The 18,574-nt window shown below is 51.7% G+C and overlaps 1 protein-coding gene across 1 annotated transcript; it reads right to left on the bottom strand.

Moving 5' to 3' along the window:
- Positions 1–6,179: 6,179 nt before the first annotated feature.
- Ets2 (ETS proto-oncogene 2, transcription factor) lies at positions 6,180–18,302 on the bottom strand. Its single transcript, XM_055614845.1, has 9 exons — positions 18,231–18,302; positions 15,640–15,751; positions 14,501–14,620; positions 14,011–14,211; positions 12,444–12,527; positions 11,664–11,888; positions 10,592–10,855; positions 9,126–9,244; positions 6,180–8,229 (listed from the first exon to the last, which is right to left on the bottom strand). Exons 1-9 carry the CDS (start codon positions 18,300–18,302, stop codon positions 8,014–8,016), a joined length of 1,413 nt encoding a protein of 470 aa, XP_055470820.1. The 3' UTR covers positions 6,180–8,013.
- Positions 18,303–18,574: the final 272 nt, after the last annotated feature.

Raw genomic sequence — 18,574 nt, 5'->3', positions numbered from 1 at the left:
GAGGTATAATAAAATAAGTGCTGCCATGTGTGGCCTTTATGCCAGCCCTGGGGCCTTACTGCTTACAAGACGTGGGAGGTCGGACTAACAGGAGCAGAAACAGCTACGTGAAGCCAGCAGAGGGTTAGCATGTGAGTGTGCATGTGTGTGCATGTATGAATGCATTTGCTGTGTGTTTACATATGTGCTCCGAGGACTGAAAGCTTAGCTCCCATCACAGGGCTGTGGTGGACACCTCAGCACAAGCATAGATGCCCAACACCTGTTAGCTTTTGCCAAGACTGATCCCCAAGCTTTCCCTAAAATGCGCTGTCCAGGAGAAATGAGTTATCTGGACCCTAAGCACAGCCCCAGCTGGAGTGCTGGGTTCCAAGTCTCCCAGCACTGCCTCCCACTGCCTGTCTCCTCCTGTCTTCTCTGCCCAGCGAAGGAGCGCCTGGCTTCCGGCCCCTTCAGAATCTCAGGGGCTGACGGCTGCTCGGAGATGCAGCTGCGGCTGAATGCACACAGGCGGTGAGTGGGAGGGACTGGGACTGGGACTGGCAAGCAGGCCTCGCTCTCTGGGACCCTCAGGTGGCTCAGGGGGACGAGGGTCCAGCATCCTACAATCTAATCCCAAACAAAAAAGTGATGCCTGAGAAGCTGGGCATTGTGGGTAAGAGGCCGCCGGGCAGGCGGAAATGCACCACAGAGAGTCACTGCTGCCCTGGGAAGAGGTCCAGACACTCAGGGGAGAGGGTAGCTCTGGGCTTCGGCCACCTAGGTCCCTCCACAGCTCCAGGATAGAGTGTACACATCAGACATGACCAGTCAGGGGTCACTGACGGACCAGGATTTTATCTCTCTAAGCCTCAATTCCCACATCTGCAAAATGGGCGTAGTAAAACCAACCTCTCAAGGTGCCTGGGGTTTTCATGGGACAGCAGATGAAAGTGAACTTAGAGGATGGCACTGTTCGGTTGCGGCCGTTAATTACGTACTTACTGTATGACGGAGGCACCGCTTCCAACCCAAAGGGGATGGAGTTTACTGGCAAACCATGCTTCTGCTCTGCTCTCACGTGCTCACACGCCGAGCCCTGGTTCTGCACTTGACGAGATTGAAGACGCAGGGAAACAGTTTGTGGGAACTGCTGTTGGCAATCCTGAGCTGTCCTGCCGCCCGAACGCGGCTGCGGGAGGTGGGGTGGGGACAGCTACGCTCAGCGCCTGGAACAAAGCCATGTCAGTTCCAGTTGCAAAGATGCCATCACACCAGCTGTGCCCAAAAATGGTCTTTCCCAAGGGTCAGATTTCGCAGGCTCACATGACGGAGCTCCACCCAGGAGTTACAAAATGTTTTCACAACCAGGGTTTTCCCCAAAAGGCTCTGCTTTGCTCGGACAGATCAGCATCTGGCACGGATGAAGAGATTCGAAGGTCATGGCTAATTTAAAATGCAAACCAAGGGCTGTGGATAGAGGAACATGGAGGCGGAAGAAGCCCAGTGACATCTGAGCCCAGTGACATCTTTAAAAACAACAGTAACTAATATTTTTATTTAAGGAAAAATTGTATACAAAGTATTTGATCATATTCTTTTTCCTTGCCTAAACTCTCCCAGATCCTTCCTCTCCCGATCTAACCTCATGTTCTTTCTCGCAAAGCAAAAACAAAACCCCCAAACTGAAACTCAAGACACAAACTTAAAAAAAAAAAAAAAAAAGACAGTAGGACAAAAAATGTCCAAATAAAACAAATAGTGCGCCCTGCCCCTCCCCCAACAACCCACCGAGTTCGTTTTGTGTTGGCCAGCTGTATCTGGGCAGGGGCCTGCTCTGGACTGTGGTTATTGTGGCCAGTGATACTCCACTGGAGAAAGCTGAGTTTCTGCAGGTGCCAATTACAACAGCTTCTTGGTTAGGGGTGATACTCTCTGTCAGTCCTCTTCTCCAGGCTGGAGTTTGTCTGGTTGAGCCTGTGCAGGTCTTGGGCGCCCTGTTGTAGTCTCTGTGAGTTATTTGTATCAGTTGTTGTGTCTGGAAGACACTGTTTCCTGGGAGCCATGCCCTACTGTGGTTACAGTTTCCACCTCTGCTGAACATGTTCCCTCAGCCCCTAGGGAAGGCCTTGATGGAGACACATCATCCTCTGCACGCTGTCCAGCTGTGGGTCTCTGTAAATTCCCGTCTACCACAAGAAGAAGCTTCCCTGATAAGCACTAAGAGAGGCTTCTCCTCTGGTGGTGTGTGGGGTTTCTTCCAGTTCTGTGTCTGCTGCTCAGTCCTGGTGAAGCTTCTAGTTGGGCACCATATTGGTTTCTTCATGTCTGATGACATAAGTGAGTTGTGTCTTCAGCAATAGGGCCTTTCCATCATGCTGTGGGTAGCAACCGATAGCTTTTGCAATAGTGTGCTGTTTTGGGGGAGAGTGTCTATGGGACCCCTTTGTCCAGTGACTCAGCAAGACATAATCCATTCCTGACACTGGAGATTATACTTGTAGTATGAGATATTTAGTTGGGGCAGTCTTACCTATTACATAGTGACTCCATTTAAGTTCCTTTCCTATGAATATATGTTTTAGGAAGTTGCTGGAGAAGTAGGTTCCACAAGGCTTTTCAAGGGCCTTTAGTGTTGGCTGCCTCTCCCCACTTTCTCTCCTTTATCTCTCTCTCCCCATTTCATTTTCCTATTCTTGTTTCCCTTTCATCTCTTTATAGTACTATAATCTATTACACTTCCTTGGCTGACTCTTCACAGCTACCCGATCCCTTATTCTCTACCTCTATGATTATTTGCATAGAACCACACATATGTAAATCTTAAAAGAAATTATCCACTCATTAGAGAAAAAATGCAAAATTTGTCTTTGTCTGGGTTACCTCACCCATAATGATTTTTTCTAGAGCTCTATCTATTTGCCTGAAAGTTTCATAATTTCATTTTTTCCTTTTTTCATAATTTAATTTTTGTTAACCGCTGCAAAATATTCCATTGTGTAAATATTCTGGATATTTATTATTTATTAGTTGATGGACATCTAGGCTGTTTCCAGTTTCTGGCTGTTTTGAATAGAGCAGTAATGAACATAGATGAGCGAGTATTTCTATAGTAATCTTTGGGTATTATGACCAAGAGTAGCATAGCTGGATATTGTGTTTTAGACTGACTTTTTGAGGATGGTCTGCGGGGATTCGTACCTGAACCAGGTGGCTGAGGTGCCCACTTGACCAGGGTGGACCTGGCCCCAGGTTCTCCCAGCATCCCTTGGTCTCTGCCAGTTACAGGGCGTGGCTGGCATACCAGGTCCTCTGTGCTGTGCTTTCCAGCCCAGGGGCTCTGAATTCACATACTGTTAATTTGGCTTGAATCGGCTCATTTTCAGCAGGGATAACCTATCACCCTCCAACACTGCTGTTTACAGTGGCTGCACAGTGAGCAAGCATCCCCCTTTCCCTCAGCCTCGCCATCGTGTGCTATCATTTCACTGATCTTGGCCGTTCTGACTGGGTAAAATGAAATCCCAAAGTTGTTCTTAATTTTTATTCCCCTGACAGGTAAGGACACCGAGCATTTCTTTGTTTCTCACCCATTTGTGTTTCATCTTTTGAGAACTTTCTGTATGAGATTTTTTAATTGAGTTGTTTTTTAGTTCTTTGAATAGTCTAGAAACTAAACTTCTCTCAGATGTATAATTAATTAATAAAGATCTCTTCCCATCCTGTCTGATGATGTCCTTTGCCATAAGAAGCTTTTCAGCTTCATGAAGTTCTATTTATTGATTGTTGGGTTTAATGCCTGTGCTATCAGATCCTATTCGGAAATTCTTTTCCTGGGCCAGTGAGCTCAAACTCATCCCTTACTTTCCCTTTTCATGGGATCCAGGGTCCTTGGTCTTCTGGTGTAATTCCTGGCCGTTTGTGGCTGTTTTGTGCTGACGGATGTGAATCTGTTTGTAGTCTTCTACACGCAGCTATTCAGTTTGGCCAAGAGTGTGAAGATGCTCTTTTCTCCAGTGTGCAGGTTTGGCTTCTTTGTCAAAAACCATGTGTCTATTAGGATGTGGAATTCCATCTGCCAACAATTACATCCATTGATCATGTGCCTTTTTATGCTAAGGAGTGACTGACACTTCCCTGAATGATCCCAGATAAATGTTTTTTCTTTATAGATTATCTGAAGAATTTTGTTTTAGTCACAGAAAACTTTTATTAACAGATAATTATATTCAGTATGATTCAGAACTGTCAAAATATGTGGCAAAATACACTATTTTTCTTAGAAGGTTTAGGATTGGAGTGGAGCATTGTGAAGGAACAAGAAATGGGAGTTTTCAAGTACTTGAGTGAAAATGTGTCCTTGTTAACTAGGAAGGGGTGAGATGGAGACAGGGACACTGGGGTCCAGGGTTCGTTTGTCTACCTCTGCCATAGTCTCTGCCTTTTGTTGTCTGCGAGCATCTCTCATTTTCAGACGGCTCTCTCTGTGTAGTCCTGAGATCGTCTCATGAATATCCTTATGGTAAAAACATTTTATAATAATACTAATATAGTTACTCTTTTTTACTGTGTTGATACTGGCCTTAGCATGCACACAAAAGTTATTAAAACTCCTGGTGCCTCTTCAGAGGTCAGGGCAGACTGAACCTCATTGCCTTCTTCACTACATTGTGAAGAAAAGGAAAACCCCTACACAAAGGTCACATATAAGAACTGGCTTGATAAAGCAGTTAAGACTCATTTGCTCACAGAACATACCTCTTCTCAACTTCTGTAACAGAAGTCTTGTGTAACGTATGATTGACTGGCCCCACAGAAATGTAGCCATGTTTGAGTTGCTGCTAAACTAACCACTTCATTCAAATACCGTATTTTACCTGAAAAGAAGAATTAGTAAACAGTATCAAGAATATTTGGCTGGTTGTTTCTTAAAATTAAGTAAGACAAGCGTGACACTTCAAAGTAAATCACTTAGGAAAAGATGGTTGTTGATAAAAGGTTGAACTTTCAATGTTTAAGAATTTGTGTATGTCACTGTGAGGCTGATAAATTTCCTGGAGCTTTTCTGTAAAGACAGGCAGTGATACTGAGTCCAGTAACCCTTTGACAGTGTCTGCTAAATGGTGTTATCATTTGAAGAGGTTATTTTCTAAATAATAAATTCATATTCCAAAATCACACGTAGGCAAAGATCCAAGATAGACAGATGTGGCAGAACACAGCAACAGGAAGCTTGCTGCATGGCTGCATGGGACCATGGCTACCTTCCTCTTGTTACCATGTAAAATGCAGCAGCATATTGAATATCCACAGTATCTGACACAGCCATTGAATGCTCTTTCTTGATTTGCTTATGAATCTGTTAGGCCTAATTTTCTTTATGTACTCAAGACCCAAGAGCCCAAACACTGAAGAGATGTGCAAGCACAGAAATACTATACTTGAAAAAAACCTTAAGCGCTATTATGCTAATGTGATTTTGAAATGAAACTTCTAAACACTGCAAACACTGTGTTTGTCTGCCCGTGTGCACCACATGCTTGCATTGCCACAGAAGCCAGAGAGTGCTGGATGCCCTAAAACGCAGCTATGGGTGGTTGTGAGCTTCCAGTGGGAGCTGAGAACCAAACCTGGGTCCCTTCAAGAGCAGCAAGCGTTCCTAATGGCTGAGCTGCCCCGCCTCTCTAGCCCTAACTTAATTTCTCTAAATTTAATTTGTAATAAGATAACCAGGGATGGCTAGGACTGGGGTTTACCACCAGCAACCTGGAGGGCACAGGGCATCGATGTGAGCCCCTGGTGAGCCTGAGGGAGCAGTGAGGCATGGATGTGGACTCTTACTGTCCTTGTGGGCTCTGGAGTGTGGGAACATCCTGGGGTCAGAACACGTACTATGATCAATTACACTGTCACCTCAAGGCCGTGGAAGATGCTTCAACTTCACACTCCAGCGTTTCTCACAGCTTCCTAAAATCTCTTCTCTCCAAACTTCTATTCCAACCCTCTCCCAGGCAGAGGTTTCACCGCAGGTTGTTTCCTAATTCTTTGAGGAAGGGCTCAGTGGTTTCCATCTTGTTTCTGTGTTTGAGCTGTAGGTAGACTGGACTTCCAGGTCACACAGACAAGGGTTCATAACGGGTCCAAATTCTCATCTACCTCCTCTGTGTCAGACGAGAGAGGACTAGTCCAAGGAGCCAGCATTATGGAGGCATTGGCTTGACCAAATACTTTATTATTTGAGAAATAAAAGGCCAAATTACAAAACCTTCATACGTAAGACCGCACCAAATACTTCCGAGGACTTCCGAAACCATGTAAAACTCCCATCTTGGCTGACAAAACTCAGGCTAACCTTGGCAAGTTCACGTGGCTCACCCGCACAGGAGCGGCCTGATGGCTGAGCTTCTGAGAGAACTGTGCTTAGTCCCATGTGTTTACGTGACAGACAGATGTCCCAGCAACAAACAGATCCTGTGCTTACCCGCAGAACACCCCAGGGCTGGCACAGCAGGCCCCAGCTGCTCCTGCGTCCCTGCGTGGTCTCGCAGCATGATGACTCTTCATCAGTATCACTTGCTGGCCCCAGGCAACCCTGCTAATAAAGGGCAAACCCATCCGCTTTCAAAAACAAGTGACTGCACCAACACTGTCCCCCTCCCGCTTGTCCTGCCTGTGCTGCTGGGCATCATCCATGGCCAAGAAAATAAGAGGAGTAAACTCTCTGAGGACACGGAGCAGAAAGCAGAGCATGCAACCCAGACAGGAAGAACATGGCAGCACAGAGAGGCGGAAGCGCCACGCTCCATTTAAGGTTAAGACTGATGGGAGATCCCTCCCGTTCTCCTCAGCCCTGCCCAACACCTCTCCCTTTACACAAGTGAAGATAAAAATAAAGCTTTCATACAAATTACATTTTTTTTCCAGTGAGTTACTTTTGCAGTAAAAATAGCTGCTACATAAAGCCCTTCTGGTCTCTGAAAAGGAGTCATATATTTCCAAAAATAGTCTTCTTGTTGCTGTCGTACAGGACACCTGGGGCAAAGGAAGGAAAGCCTGGCTCGGGGGAGGGGAGCTGCCTGGAAAACATAGTCACATCAAAAAAATAAAATACACTTCAGTGTTTGTGTATAAACTGATGGCATGCAGGGATGTGGAAAACATGTGCCATTTGTCAAGAAAAATACTGCTTTGCAGCTTCTACAGTCCAGGAGAAAATGGAAAGGCCAGATGCACGCTCAAATAATAACATTAAGAGTCTTATAAAAAAAATCCCAACATACAAAATCCTGGCCAGATAATGAGCAAGCCAGAACTAAAATAACAATAATAAAACAAAACAGAAGTAAAAACTAGGGTCATCCTTCAGACCCCATTCCTGTTGGTAACAAAAATGAGAACAGCGTGTTTTGATTTCTCTCAGTGGGCCCTGAGAGGTGACGTCTGTGTAAATGGACGTTCCTGTATACGAGGGGAACAATGCATAACCTAGCAGGGATCTGCATTCTTGATTCAAACAGGTTATAATCACTTTAAATACAATATACAATTTCTGTTAAATAGAGCTGCTGGAGGATTCTGACAATTAAAGGTACAACAATATGTACAAACTAACTTCTGAAATGGGGCGCCCACCGCCCTCCACCTCTCTCATGGCGGGGCGGCCTCTGCTACTCCTGGTGGCAAAAGGCCAAAGGAAAGACACGTCTCTCAGTGTTTGTGTGTCCGCATCATGCTGGCTCCTGGAGCATCTCAAATCGCCGGAAAGATCGCGATCTGCCCTCGGCCTGCGCGGTGCCACAGCGGCTTCCAGAGCCTCTTCCCTTCCGGGGCTTGCCTCGGGACAGAGGCCATGCCAGTTTCCGCCACGGGGAGCTGGCTTGTGGAAGAGGCAAGGGAGAAGGAAGGTCACGGCTGCGTGTGGCTCTCCCCGAGGGGCTCCATCCTGCCCTCCCGTGGGTCTCTGCAGCGTGGGCCAGGACGGCCTTCCCACTCAGTCCCTGCGCTCGGGGCCGGCTCAGGGTGGCCCTGAGGAGCTCAGTCTTCCGTGTCAGGCTGGACACCCAGGATGGCGTGCAGCTCCTCGGGGGCAAACCCCAGCAAGTTCTGAAGGTCGCACACAAAGCGGTAGACGTAGCGCTTCCCCGACGTCTTGTGGATGATGTTCTTGTCGTAGTAGTAGCGCAGGCCGCGGCTCAGCTTCTCGTAGTTCATCTTCGGCTTGTTCTTCCTCTTCCCCCACCGGCGGGCCACCTTTGGGGAGAAAGGACAGAGTCAGCGTGTCCGCTCTTGAGCCAGAAGCGGCTCCCCAGACCCCGGGCGCTCACACTAGGGAGCCCAACAGTCACAGGGGTCACTTCAAATTCGTGCACATTTCCAGGTACAAGAGCCAGTGAGTCCCCGGCTCCATCTCAACAAAGCCTCCTGGGCCCACCGTGTGGAGCTGGGAGTGCCTCCAACCGGGCCACTGCTGGCAGCCATCCGCCATAGTTCGTACGCCCCCTTCTTTCTTTTTTTTTCTCTCACTCTTTTAAAAAGCCAGACAGAACCTCCTGTACTCCAGATTGGGGAGGATGACCTTGAAGGTCTTAGCCTCCAGCCTCTGCTCCCCCCACCTCGCACAGGGTGCTGTGATTACAGGCAGGCACGGTCCTCACACCTGAGTTATGGCGCCGGGGATGGCGCCCTTGGGCGCCAGCAAGGAGCCAACCACTCCGCCGGCTGAGGCATTTCAAGCCCTGTGACCGCTGAAGAGACTATTCTGGCCCGGGAGACATATGTACTCCCCCAGACAGACAGGTGACAGATGACGTGTATCACTGGCACTGTGCCTCCCAAAGAGGCTTTGTGCCTCCCAAAGCCTTCTCCATCAGGGCACCCCAATGCCAACCCAATGCCTGGCTGCTGTGTGCCTTGTCTAACTAGGGATAAAGGTGAACTCCCTCTAGAACCCACCAAGGGTCACCAGACAATGTCTACAGAGGGAGGAGGGCACTGCCCAGGACAGCAGGCCCATTCATCAACAAGGCCATGGCTGCAGTTCGGCCAGCCTAAGAGCAGGGCTTCCTGGTGGAGGAGGGCTCCCGGTTCCCCGCGCTGGCTCCAGGACCCAGTGTGATGACCTGGGGCTGAGAGCGCAGGCGCCGTACCTCATCAGGGTCAGCGAGCTTGAACTCCCATCCGTCCCCTGTCCAGCTGATGAAGGACTGGCAGGACTTGTCGGACAGCAGCTCCAGAAGGAACTGCCACAGCTGGATTGGTCCACTCCCTGCGGGTGATGGGAGGCGGGTTACACGGGGTTACACGGGGGCAGCCGCGATCTGACCCTCCCAGTGACCAGGCCGCCTGGAGTACCCTGCTGGGCACTGAGTGGGTGAGGCCTCGGGGTGCCAGACCCCAGGAAGCATCTGAAGGGGTGGGAGCCACACAGCCGCCTGCCCAGCTCAGCAGGGCGCCTCCTCCGCACCCTGCCTGTCCTGGGGTGCAGGACCGGCCACTCTCGGCAGCACCAGCCCTCCTGCTGTTCGGTGCTTTCCTGTGCAAGAGCCCCAAGAGTTTACATCTGGAAATGCCCAGGGGAGCTGGGGCGGGCACTCAAGAGCCATTTCATCCCAGGCGCGTTCCTCATGACCATCAGCAAACTGTATAGTGAGACTTGATGCGCGGACATACGCACAGGCGCGGGTGACCTACACCCACAACTGTCTGTCGCTGCTACCCAGGTACCCAGAACCACCACTCTGAGAGAGGCTTGCCGCAGCCCCGCCTCTCTTACGGGTGTACAGAGACTTGTCTTGGGTCCCTGTCACGGTTTAGGGAAGAAAAGCCAAGATCTGACCCCAAGCTCAGCTGTCACCTTGGCCTCAAATATAAGAGGCTGTGGGGAAGCAGAGAGACCCTGGGCTGAGCCACAGGGAGCTGACTCACGTGTCACCTCGGAACCCACTGGGTTCCCACAGCACCCACGATACCACTGTGGGCCACAGGCCAACCAGCAATCAGAACCGCTACCATCCGGTGGGGCTCCCACGCTGTGGGGTTCCTCAGCAGTTCTTAGACCCTATGCACCACAACAGCCTCAGGCTCAAGCCCCTTCACCAATCTTTACACACATACGTGGCCATTTGTCTTTGAGAAGAGAGTCCACGAATCCTCATTTTAATCTCATATTTTTCAAAGTGGGTTTTTAAAAACCATGGTGTCTTATGGCCTGCGTGTGAGAAGAGGGTCCTATTTAAAGGCATCTAAAGCAACGAAAATGAACATTCCTGGTGTTTCTGCCCCAGTTTTGAAGCTCTCTGGGTCTGAAAACAGCGTTAATTAAGGTCAGCTCTCTGCCTGGAGAGGTAAACAGCTCGGCCTTCCCAGGCCGGCTTACATTCCTGGAGATCCTGAGTGTGAGTCACTGCTCCCTCTCCACCCCATCCCAGACAGAGGGTGTGGCCTGGGATCTTCCCACACCCCAGATCCTGACATGGAAGCTTCTCCAGTCTGGTGGGACAGGGGGTCCAGCAAACCTTGGCGTACCACAGGGAAACGTGAGGAGGCCCGGGCAAGCGTGGCAGGCGCCGCAGCCGCCGCAGCCACAGCATGGACACTTGGCATGGACACTCACCGGTGAAGCCAGCCAGCACGGCTGCCGGGATAACCGGTTTGCCCTGCTCCACCGGGTCGCTCCGCTCCTGGATGTAGTCCTTGAAGGACATGGTGGGCTTGCTGAGGCACAGCGCCTGGCTGCAGTCCTCCTCGAAGCTCTCGAAGGAAGGCACGCGCTGCACGTCCAGCAGCGACGACTGGCTGGTCCAGGAGCGCAGCAGCGAGTCAGAGCTCTCGAAGCTGTCCCCGCCGCTCTCCGGGGAGTCGTGCTCCTTGGGCTTTCCTGGTAAAGGCAACCAAACAAGGCTGAGACCCCCAGGGTGTGGGGCACTGTGACCCCGACTCCCACATCACTGCCAACTACCCGCCACGCACGCAGCTGGCACGGCGCCGGCCAGACCCCTCCGAGCGCTCTCCAGACTCAGACGCTGATTTCTTAGGACAACTCCATATGCAGACAACAACCAGAGGATGGAGAAGGCGGAGCTCCCTACAGCAGGACTCTATCTAACCACAAGCGAGAGCAAACACCGCCATAGCACGGACGACAACGGACAAACAGTTGTCAGCTCAGACAGGAGACAAACCCCAAAGAAAACAGTCAGCCAAAGCCCATCTGTGGGAAGCCCCAGGCCAGCAGAAGCCAGTCCCGGACGCTGAGAAGGCAACGGGCTGCTCCTACAGAGGCGGCTGGGAACGGAGGAACCTCGCGGGCTGCGAGGAGGAAACTCCTGGGTCTGCGCGGATGGCCGGGGCACAGCTGTACACAGCCCTGTGACTTCGACCGAACGCACAACCTGAGACGCGTGCATCACGCATGTCACGTCCTTACAAGGCCGCCGGCACACTGCTGTGTCTCAGCGGGCCACACCACCGCTCGGAACTTAGGGTTTTAAGTCACCCGACCTTGCTCACTCGATCCTGCAGAACCCGGGCCAGGGATCTGAACAGGCTGAATCCGTGTGAGTCACACGGAAGGTGGCCTGGCACTTTAACCGCCTCCTCCAAAGGCAGAGAGCAGGACATGCTGCCCAGCAGCTCTCCTCCCCAGCAGGCCCCGACAAACGGTAACCTTCCTCTAGAGTGCTTACCGGAACTGCTGGTGAGCAAGTTCAGGCTGCCACCGGGGAAGTCCTGGCCCACAGAGCAGTAGTTGACACTGACGGTACTGAGCCGGGACTTGGGCAGCATCTGGAACTCCTGCTCGGAGGCGAGGGCCGAGGGCGTGGCGGACGGCGGGCACACGCTGTCCAAGAGGCTGTCTTTGGGGTAGCTTTGTGCCTGCATCCCGTAGGGAGCCTGCTCCACACCGAAGCCTGAACAGAGCGGGAATCAGCCAGCTGGACGACAGCTGTACCCACACCCCACTAAGCCGCCCCCAAGAGCCTGTTCTGCCTCAGGTCCAGAGCACAGCGAGTCTTCCTCACACTCGGTCCATCCACCCCCTGTTACACTCTGGCAGGGTCTACTGACCTCTTTTTCTCATTATTAAAACACTTTACAGAGTGGCGTGGACTCCTAGCGATTATAGGAGCCACTTCGGCAATGCTGCGTTTTCCAGGGCCCACACTGAAAGCTAGTTTCCCATTTTAACTGACCAGTTAAAATGGTCACACAGCAGTGATCCGAAATATGTAAGCAGCATTCTAACTCATCAAGGAATAGTTTACACTCTTGGTTCTCCTTTAAGACCTCTGAGTACAGATGAGTCAGGGTCTCGGATTCTCACCACACCTTTCAGTTGTGTCTGCCAGGTGTCAGCGGCTTAGTGGCTCGATGCCCATGTGTAGCCACCAAGAAGCATAGGCCAAGGCCACCCGGGGCTGGAGAGACCAAACCAGAGATCTCACGGCATAGTCCACCTGACTGACCTAATGTATTGCTGTTGATCCAATGAGAAACGGAGTTGAGGTGTGAGTTTTCTTCATATTGGTCTTCCGTCTTTTCTTGGTTCTCTGAAAAGTAGACACAGAAGACATTGAAAATGTCACAAGAAAGTGACACACCTTTGATCCCAGCACTCTGAGGCAGAGGCAGGTGGATCTCTGTGAGTTCAAGGCCTGCCTGGTCTACAGAGAGTTCCAGGACAGCCAGGGCTACACAGGGAAACCCTATCTCAAAAAAACCAAACCAAACCAAAAGACTGCACAAGAGGTGCTGGGGGACAGCTCGGTGGTCAAGAGCACCAGCTGCTCCCCCAAAGGGCCCAGTTCAGTTCCCAGCACCCACACGGCTGCGCACAACCGTCTAACTCTAGTCCCACAGGATCTGGCACCCTCACACAGACATACAGGCAGCAAAACACCAACGTGCATGAAAAGAAACTAAAACAAACAACTCCACAGGAAGAGCAACGCTTCCACACTGCTGTTCTATGGACATCGAAATAACCCACTTCAGCCTTCATGTTCCCTTTGATTTCAACCCCCAGATGTGTCTGTTTTTAAAAATCACGGTACATTTTTCTAATAATCTGGGGCAGTTTTTCAAAAGCAATGAAGCCACTGTCTGGAGCGGTCCAGTGTGTGAACTCATTTCACGCCTGTGCTAATGAGGCACCGTCTGTGCAGGGCAGGGAAACCTTGGGGAAGGAAATGGACATGGTCCCTCCCCTGTAAGGGTGAACGCCATCTACAGGTGAGTCTGGGATGCCGTGAGAGCTGCAGGCCAAGCGTGTGTAAGTAGCCTGACTAGGTAACACCACCACATTTGCCAAATGCACACGCTGGGCCAAAGACCAGCCAGCCAGGCCTGCCGCATAAATGGCTGCCCGGAAATGTGGGCAAGACCAGTCCGTGTTCCCCAAGAAGCAGGGAGTCGTCAAAGTTGGTTGCCTCAGCGCTAGAAAGCTGTAGCTAAACCCACCTGGCAATAGAACTCCAAAAGAGGCTCTGAGTTTCCACGTTGAAAGCGGACCGTGTAAACACGGTGCTAACCAATTTCTTACTTTTTTTTTAAACTTAAGTTAGTCTTACTGCGACTGTCCCTCATTAAACCAAGTCACCTGGGCAGGTCTCCCTGGTCTTTAAGGCCTAAGGCGAGAGTGTCTCTAGCCTCGTGTTCCGAGTTCAGTGTCCGATTTTACACTTCAGTGTGTACTGACCACTGAGCCCGCTTTCCACAGTCGCCAGCAGAGTGGCGTCACGGCGTGCCTGCCTCCCTCACAGGCACTCTGTCCCTCTCGGCGCTCCCAGTGACCTCACCTGCCTGGCACCCTGGCCGGCCTACATACCTAGGGTGCTCTGGGCTGGCACGACCAGTACAGCCTGGCGACAGCCAGCCATCTGGTGACTCAGGCTGCTGCCTCGTGGCCACACCTGGCACTCCGAGAGCATCCAGCACACTTCTCTCAGGGGAACGAAGACCTGCAACATGCCCCATCTGAGGCAATGGGCTCTACCACTGCGTAGCCTGGGGGGGGGCGGGCCGCAGCCTGACCTTTGAGCATCTGCTCCAGGTGCTCCCAGAGGATGTCGCCCACGAAGTCAGGTGCCAGCTCCAGGAAGCGCTCCTTGCCCAAGTTGCACAGCGTCTGGCCATTCATGCCAAAGCGCTGCAGGTTCACGTTGACCAGGCTGAACTCGTTACTGGCCCAGAGCAGCCACTGGCACACCTGCTGCTGGCTCCACAGCCAGGGGTCTAGAGGGGGAGGGGGGGAGAAAACACCAGTGAACAGCTGGAAGGCGGGGAGGCCAGGGACCCTTACAGTCCAAGCCCAGATAGCTCCACACCCGAGAAATAACCAGGACACAGCTGTGCTACAACCCAGGCAGAAGACACCAGCAGCTTTCGGCTTGGTGTTTGATGGAGCCTCGGCGCCTGGGGGCCACAGGCTCAGGGTGGCTATATTCCTGCTACTTCTTGCCAGGCAACCCAGGCCCGCACATGCGTCCTCTGGGGCTCAGCAGCCTCAGAGCCCAGCACTTACTTTTGGGAATGCCAAGACGCCGCTGCTCCTTGTGGAAGCCGCTGAAGGTGGCTTTTAGGGCTTGGCTCATCACTGCCTTGCTGCAGGGAGTGAGCAAGGGCAGCTCGCAGCTGGCTGCATCTAGGGAGAGAGCACAGGGACGTCAGGACTCAGGGACGTCAGGACTCACGGCCGATGTCAACAGACGCTCAGGATCAGGCCCGTCCACAGAGACCTGAGCACAAAAGCTGCCGCGACTCCTTAAGGGAACACAGCTAGCCATGCACCGGGGTGCCATGCCCCTGGCGTGCAGGGGTCTCGCACCGCCATGGCCAAAAGCAAACAAGAAAAGACTTTTTCAAAGTCTACCCTATTATGGTAATCACAGAAATATAATCTGACATGCTACTTTTTTTCTTTAAAAAGGGAAGCAATGACATGAGGAACCCACGCCAGTTAGGATTCCTAGAGTTATGCTTACAAAGAGAGAAATCCAGAGCGAACACGAGCTGGGTGGCCCGCAGCTGTATCCCAGAATTGGGGAGACAGAGAGAGGAGAAAAATGAGATAACCTGTGCTACACAGGGAGTTCCAAGCCAGCAAAGTCCTCGTGTGTGTTCGTGTGTGTGTGTGCGTGTGTACACACGTGCTCCAAAGTTTTAAAATAAAAATCAAATATTTTGCACAACTTCATGCACAGATACCATTTCCCCCTAAAATGTACTTTAAACTGAACAGATTAGTTCAGAAGGCCTCAGGTGTGTCCAACCTGTGCACAGCCGAGGACCACTGTGGATGGAGGCTGACACAAAATTGCCAGAAGTGTTCAAAGCACGGGATTTTACTCTGTCCTAGCTTGACTGCATGGTTCTGAGTGCGGCCTGTGCCCAGCGAGTTAAGGAACGGTGTGAAAATACGGAAGGTGAGACTGTCAGGGCTCCTGGCTGTGAGTGACACGTTCCCAGTTCACACGTGAAGACCTCAGAGTGGCCAGTCTATTCACACAGAGGAGGACGGCCTCCTGGGAGGCCCAGACCTCTATCAGACTTCCTGCACCCACACCCAGGCACGCTGGCTGGAGAGCAGCCTGCTACGAACTGCTCGTCCGGCAGCCCGGCGGCCGAGGGGAGCCACTCCGCCAGGCTGGGGGAGCGCATTACCGTGGGAGACAGAATCCAAGCCTGTGGGCACTTCCTGGAGCGTCTGGTCCTCACTGAGCGAGGGGAACACAGCAAACAGGGAGCCGTCGAAGGTGTCAAAGGCCGGCTGGCGCTGGAGGACACGGGAAGAGAGAGAGGTGCACGTGAGCTCACCTGGCGCCGAGCTTCTGCACAGGTCCACAGCGACCCTCCTGCGTGCCCCAACGGCCTCTCAGCACTGGACACACACTCCCGAGTTCAGAGTAACCCAAACAAGGCTACCTCTCTCTAGACGCTTCAGCTCAGGGCTCAGGTGGCCCGGGAGGTTAGTTACTCTGCACAACCTACCTAAATCAATCAACTAAACCCAACGAAAGCCAGCATCTTACACCACACCGAGAGCCGCGCCAGGGAGAGCAGCGCGGTTCATCAGACGGGGTGAGTGAGCAAGACATGACCCAGCGGGTGTGTGGTGGGAGGCAGCGCAAGTGAAGAGCCAAAGCTGGAAAGACATGGGGAACTGACAGCAGCCAGCTATTTTTGCCTCTGGGCAGCTACACTGAATTATCTACCACGTAGGAAGGAGACCTTCCTTCCTCAGCAACCCAGAGGTTCAGATAATAATCTGTTAAAAAAAAAAAAAACACTTTATGTTTTCTGTGATAAAAATAAAAGATTGTGAAAAGCAACTTCAAACCGACTACAGGGAGATTTTCAGGAAAACTTGGATGTTTCATAAATGTCGGTAATCTGTGAAACAGAGCAGCCCTGAACGGCAGGACTGTGAATAACGCCTGGCCAGGCTGGTCCACCCCTGGTGTTTAGGAACACGCCCAGAGTGTTTAGGAATCGTGAAAAAAAGTTCTGTTTCCCAACACAATCTGGAAATCCCACACCATGTGTAACACAATGACCCATGTGTTGAGTCATGGGCCCATGAATGTGTAACACATTTGCAAATCACATCAGCCCAGCACTGGGCCTCCGCTCCAGAAATGCAGAGTGGCTGACATGCTGCCCCAAAGGGCACGCTGCCAGCGGCAGCCCCAAGTCCTCAGCTCCTGGGGCACACCAACCACGTGGAGGGCAGGCCCACTGGGGAACGTGACGCTCTCACCTGGGCCTACCCAGGACTTCACCCCGGGAGGATCTGGATGAAATATTAAGTAGATGTTGAACAACAACAAAAACTCCCCCAAGCACTGCCCAGGCCTCCAGGAAGTGCCCTTCTGGAAGTTCTTTCTTTAAAACCAGGAAGTCAAAGAACAATGGGAAGCCCTTGCTACACATTTCAACACAGAAGCTGGCATCTTCTCCAAATGCAGAGTCAGCAGGTTCTCTCTGTTCACTGAAGGGTTTTTCTCAGGGTGTGTAGCTTCAGCTCCCTCACACTAATTCCTTATACCATTCCTGCCATGCTTTAGGCACATGATTCAATCAAACAAGCAAACACACTAGCATTCGATAACAACATATGACAGGGAAAAAATGGGTTATGTTCTGCCACTGGACATCTAAGCTTCAAAGTGGTTCAGGACACTGGAGACGGCTCAGCAGAGCGAGCATCCGCTGGGCAAGTGTGAGGTCACAAGTTAGGCTCCCGAGAACCCATGTCAGGCTGTCGGGGGACCCCCTCGGAAGGCAGAACCAACTCTAGAGGCGGTCTGTCACCTTTAATCCTGGACTAGGCCAGCTGGCTAGCAGCAAGGTCAGTGAGAGATGCTTTCTCAAAAAACAAAGTGGACAGCAATAAAGATGTTCACCACTGGCCTCAGTATGACACCTACACCTACACACACACACACACAGAGCAAGAGAGAGAGAGAGAGAGAGAAATTAACAGTTTATGCTACAAGAGTTCCAACACGAATTCACAACATCTCACAGACACACCATGAAGACTGTTCACACAGGGGAGCCAGCCCTTTCATCTTTCATCTGTATGGGGTTTGCATAACCAGGCCTGCTGTTGCACAGCAGACAGCAGCTCCCTACAGCCTCAGGGGCACAGCCCCTCCTCATGGAGGCAGCACAAGACGCTCATTCTCAGCCTCCCGTGTTAGCCCATAAACTGAACGGGGAACGCGGAGACCGACCAGTTGGGCACTTGGAGCCAAGCCTGGCGGCCTGAGTTCAAGACCCAGGACCTTCATGGTGGAAGGAAGGAGGGTGCTGACTCCCACAAACTCTCCTCTGTCTCTGTCATGGCAGGTGTGCACAGGCACAAGGAAATACAAGTAAAGAAGTAAGAAACAATCAGCCTCCAGGCTCGGCCCTGAGCACTCCTGAGCAGACGAAAAGGGGAGGCCTACATCTTTGCTGCTCTCTGTAAGATGTGGGAGCTGTTCTCCAGCTTGAAAGAAGCCTCAGGAATGGACCTCAACACCTCATCCGCAAGTCAACTGCTTTTAGACCTGGGGGGCAGATACCCAGAGCATCAAGACACCCACTTCACAGCACAGAACAGGCTCAAGCAGTTTCCACAGAGCCACACAGCTAAGGGATTTAAAACCCGCCCCGGACAGCGACTTCTGGGGCCCGGGTCTGCATGGGTTCCTGCCTCTTACTAATAGAGCTTCCGAGATGGTCCAGGAAACGTAATAAGCACATACCTTGAGTGTTCCTCGAAAGCTGTTAGCGACAGGGGCCACTTGGTCCATGTTCTTGATTCCAAAGTCATTCATCTTGAAAGAAAAGCCAGAGAGACAGAGTCAGCGTGTTGCCCTCAAAGCGCCACTTGAAGGAAGTGCTGACGGTGGCCCCGATCTTCGGCTGCTGGGGTGCTGTAGCCGGCAGGCGAGCTCACACCCTTGGATGGGAACCTGATCTAGAGCTTCACGAAACGCGATGGAGAGGGTGCAACAGAGCTCCTCTTAGAGACTCCACGGGCCTCCTTGCAGTTGGATAGCGAGCAAGGAGATTGTGCCGTGAGCTTCAGGAACACGCCCACGCTAAG

This window comes from Psammomys obesus, unplaced genomic scaffold (genome assembly GCF_907164565.1).
Source record: "Psammomys obesus unplaced genomic scaffold, mPsaObe1.curated_primary_1811, whole genome shotgun sequence".
NCBI lineage: Eukaryota > Metazoa > Chordata > Mammalia > Rodentia > Muridae > Psammomys > Psammomys obesus.
This window is presented reverse-complemented; position numbering and strand designations above follow the sequence as displayed.

Excerpts from the sequence above, each read along its gene's own strand:
- Ets2 (XM_055614845.1), bottom strand. The coding sequence starts at position 18,302 with ATGAATGACTTTGGAATCAAGAACATGGACCAAGTGGCCCCTGTCGCT. Across the intron at positions 14,212-14,500 it reads GCGTCTTGGCATTCCCAAAA|ACCCCTGGCTGTGGAGCCAG; the intron begins GTAAGTGCTGGG and ends CTCCCCCTCTAG. Across the intron at positions 12,528-14,010 it reads CCTGGAGCAGATGCTCAAAG|AGAACCAAGAAAAGACGGAA; the intron begins GTCAGGCTGCGG and ends TCTACTTTTCAG.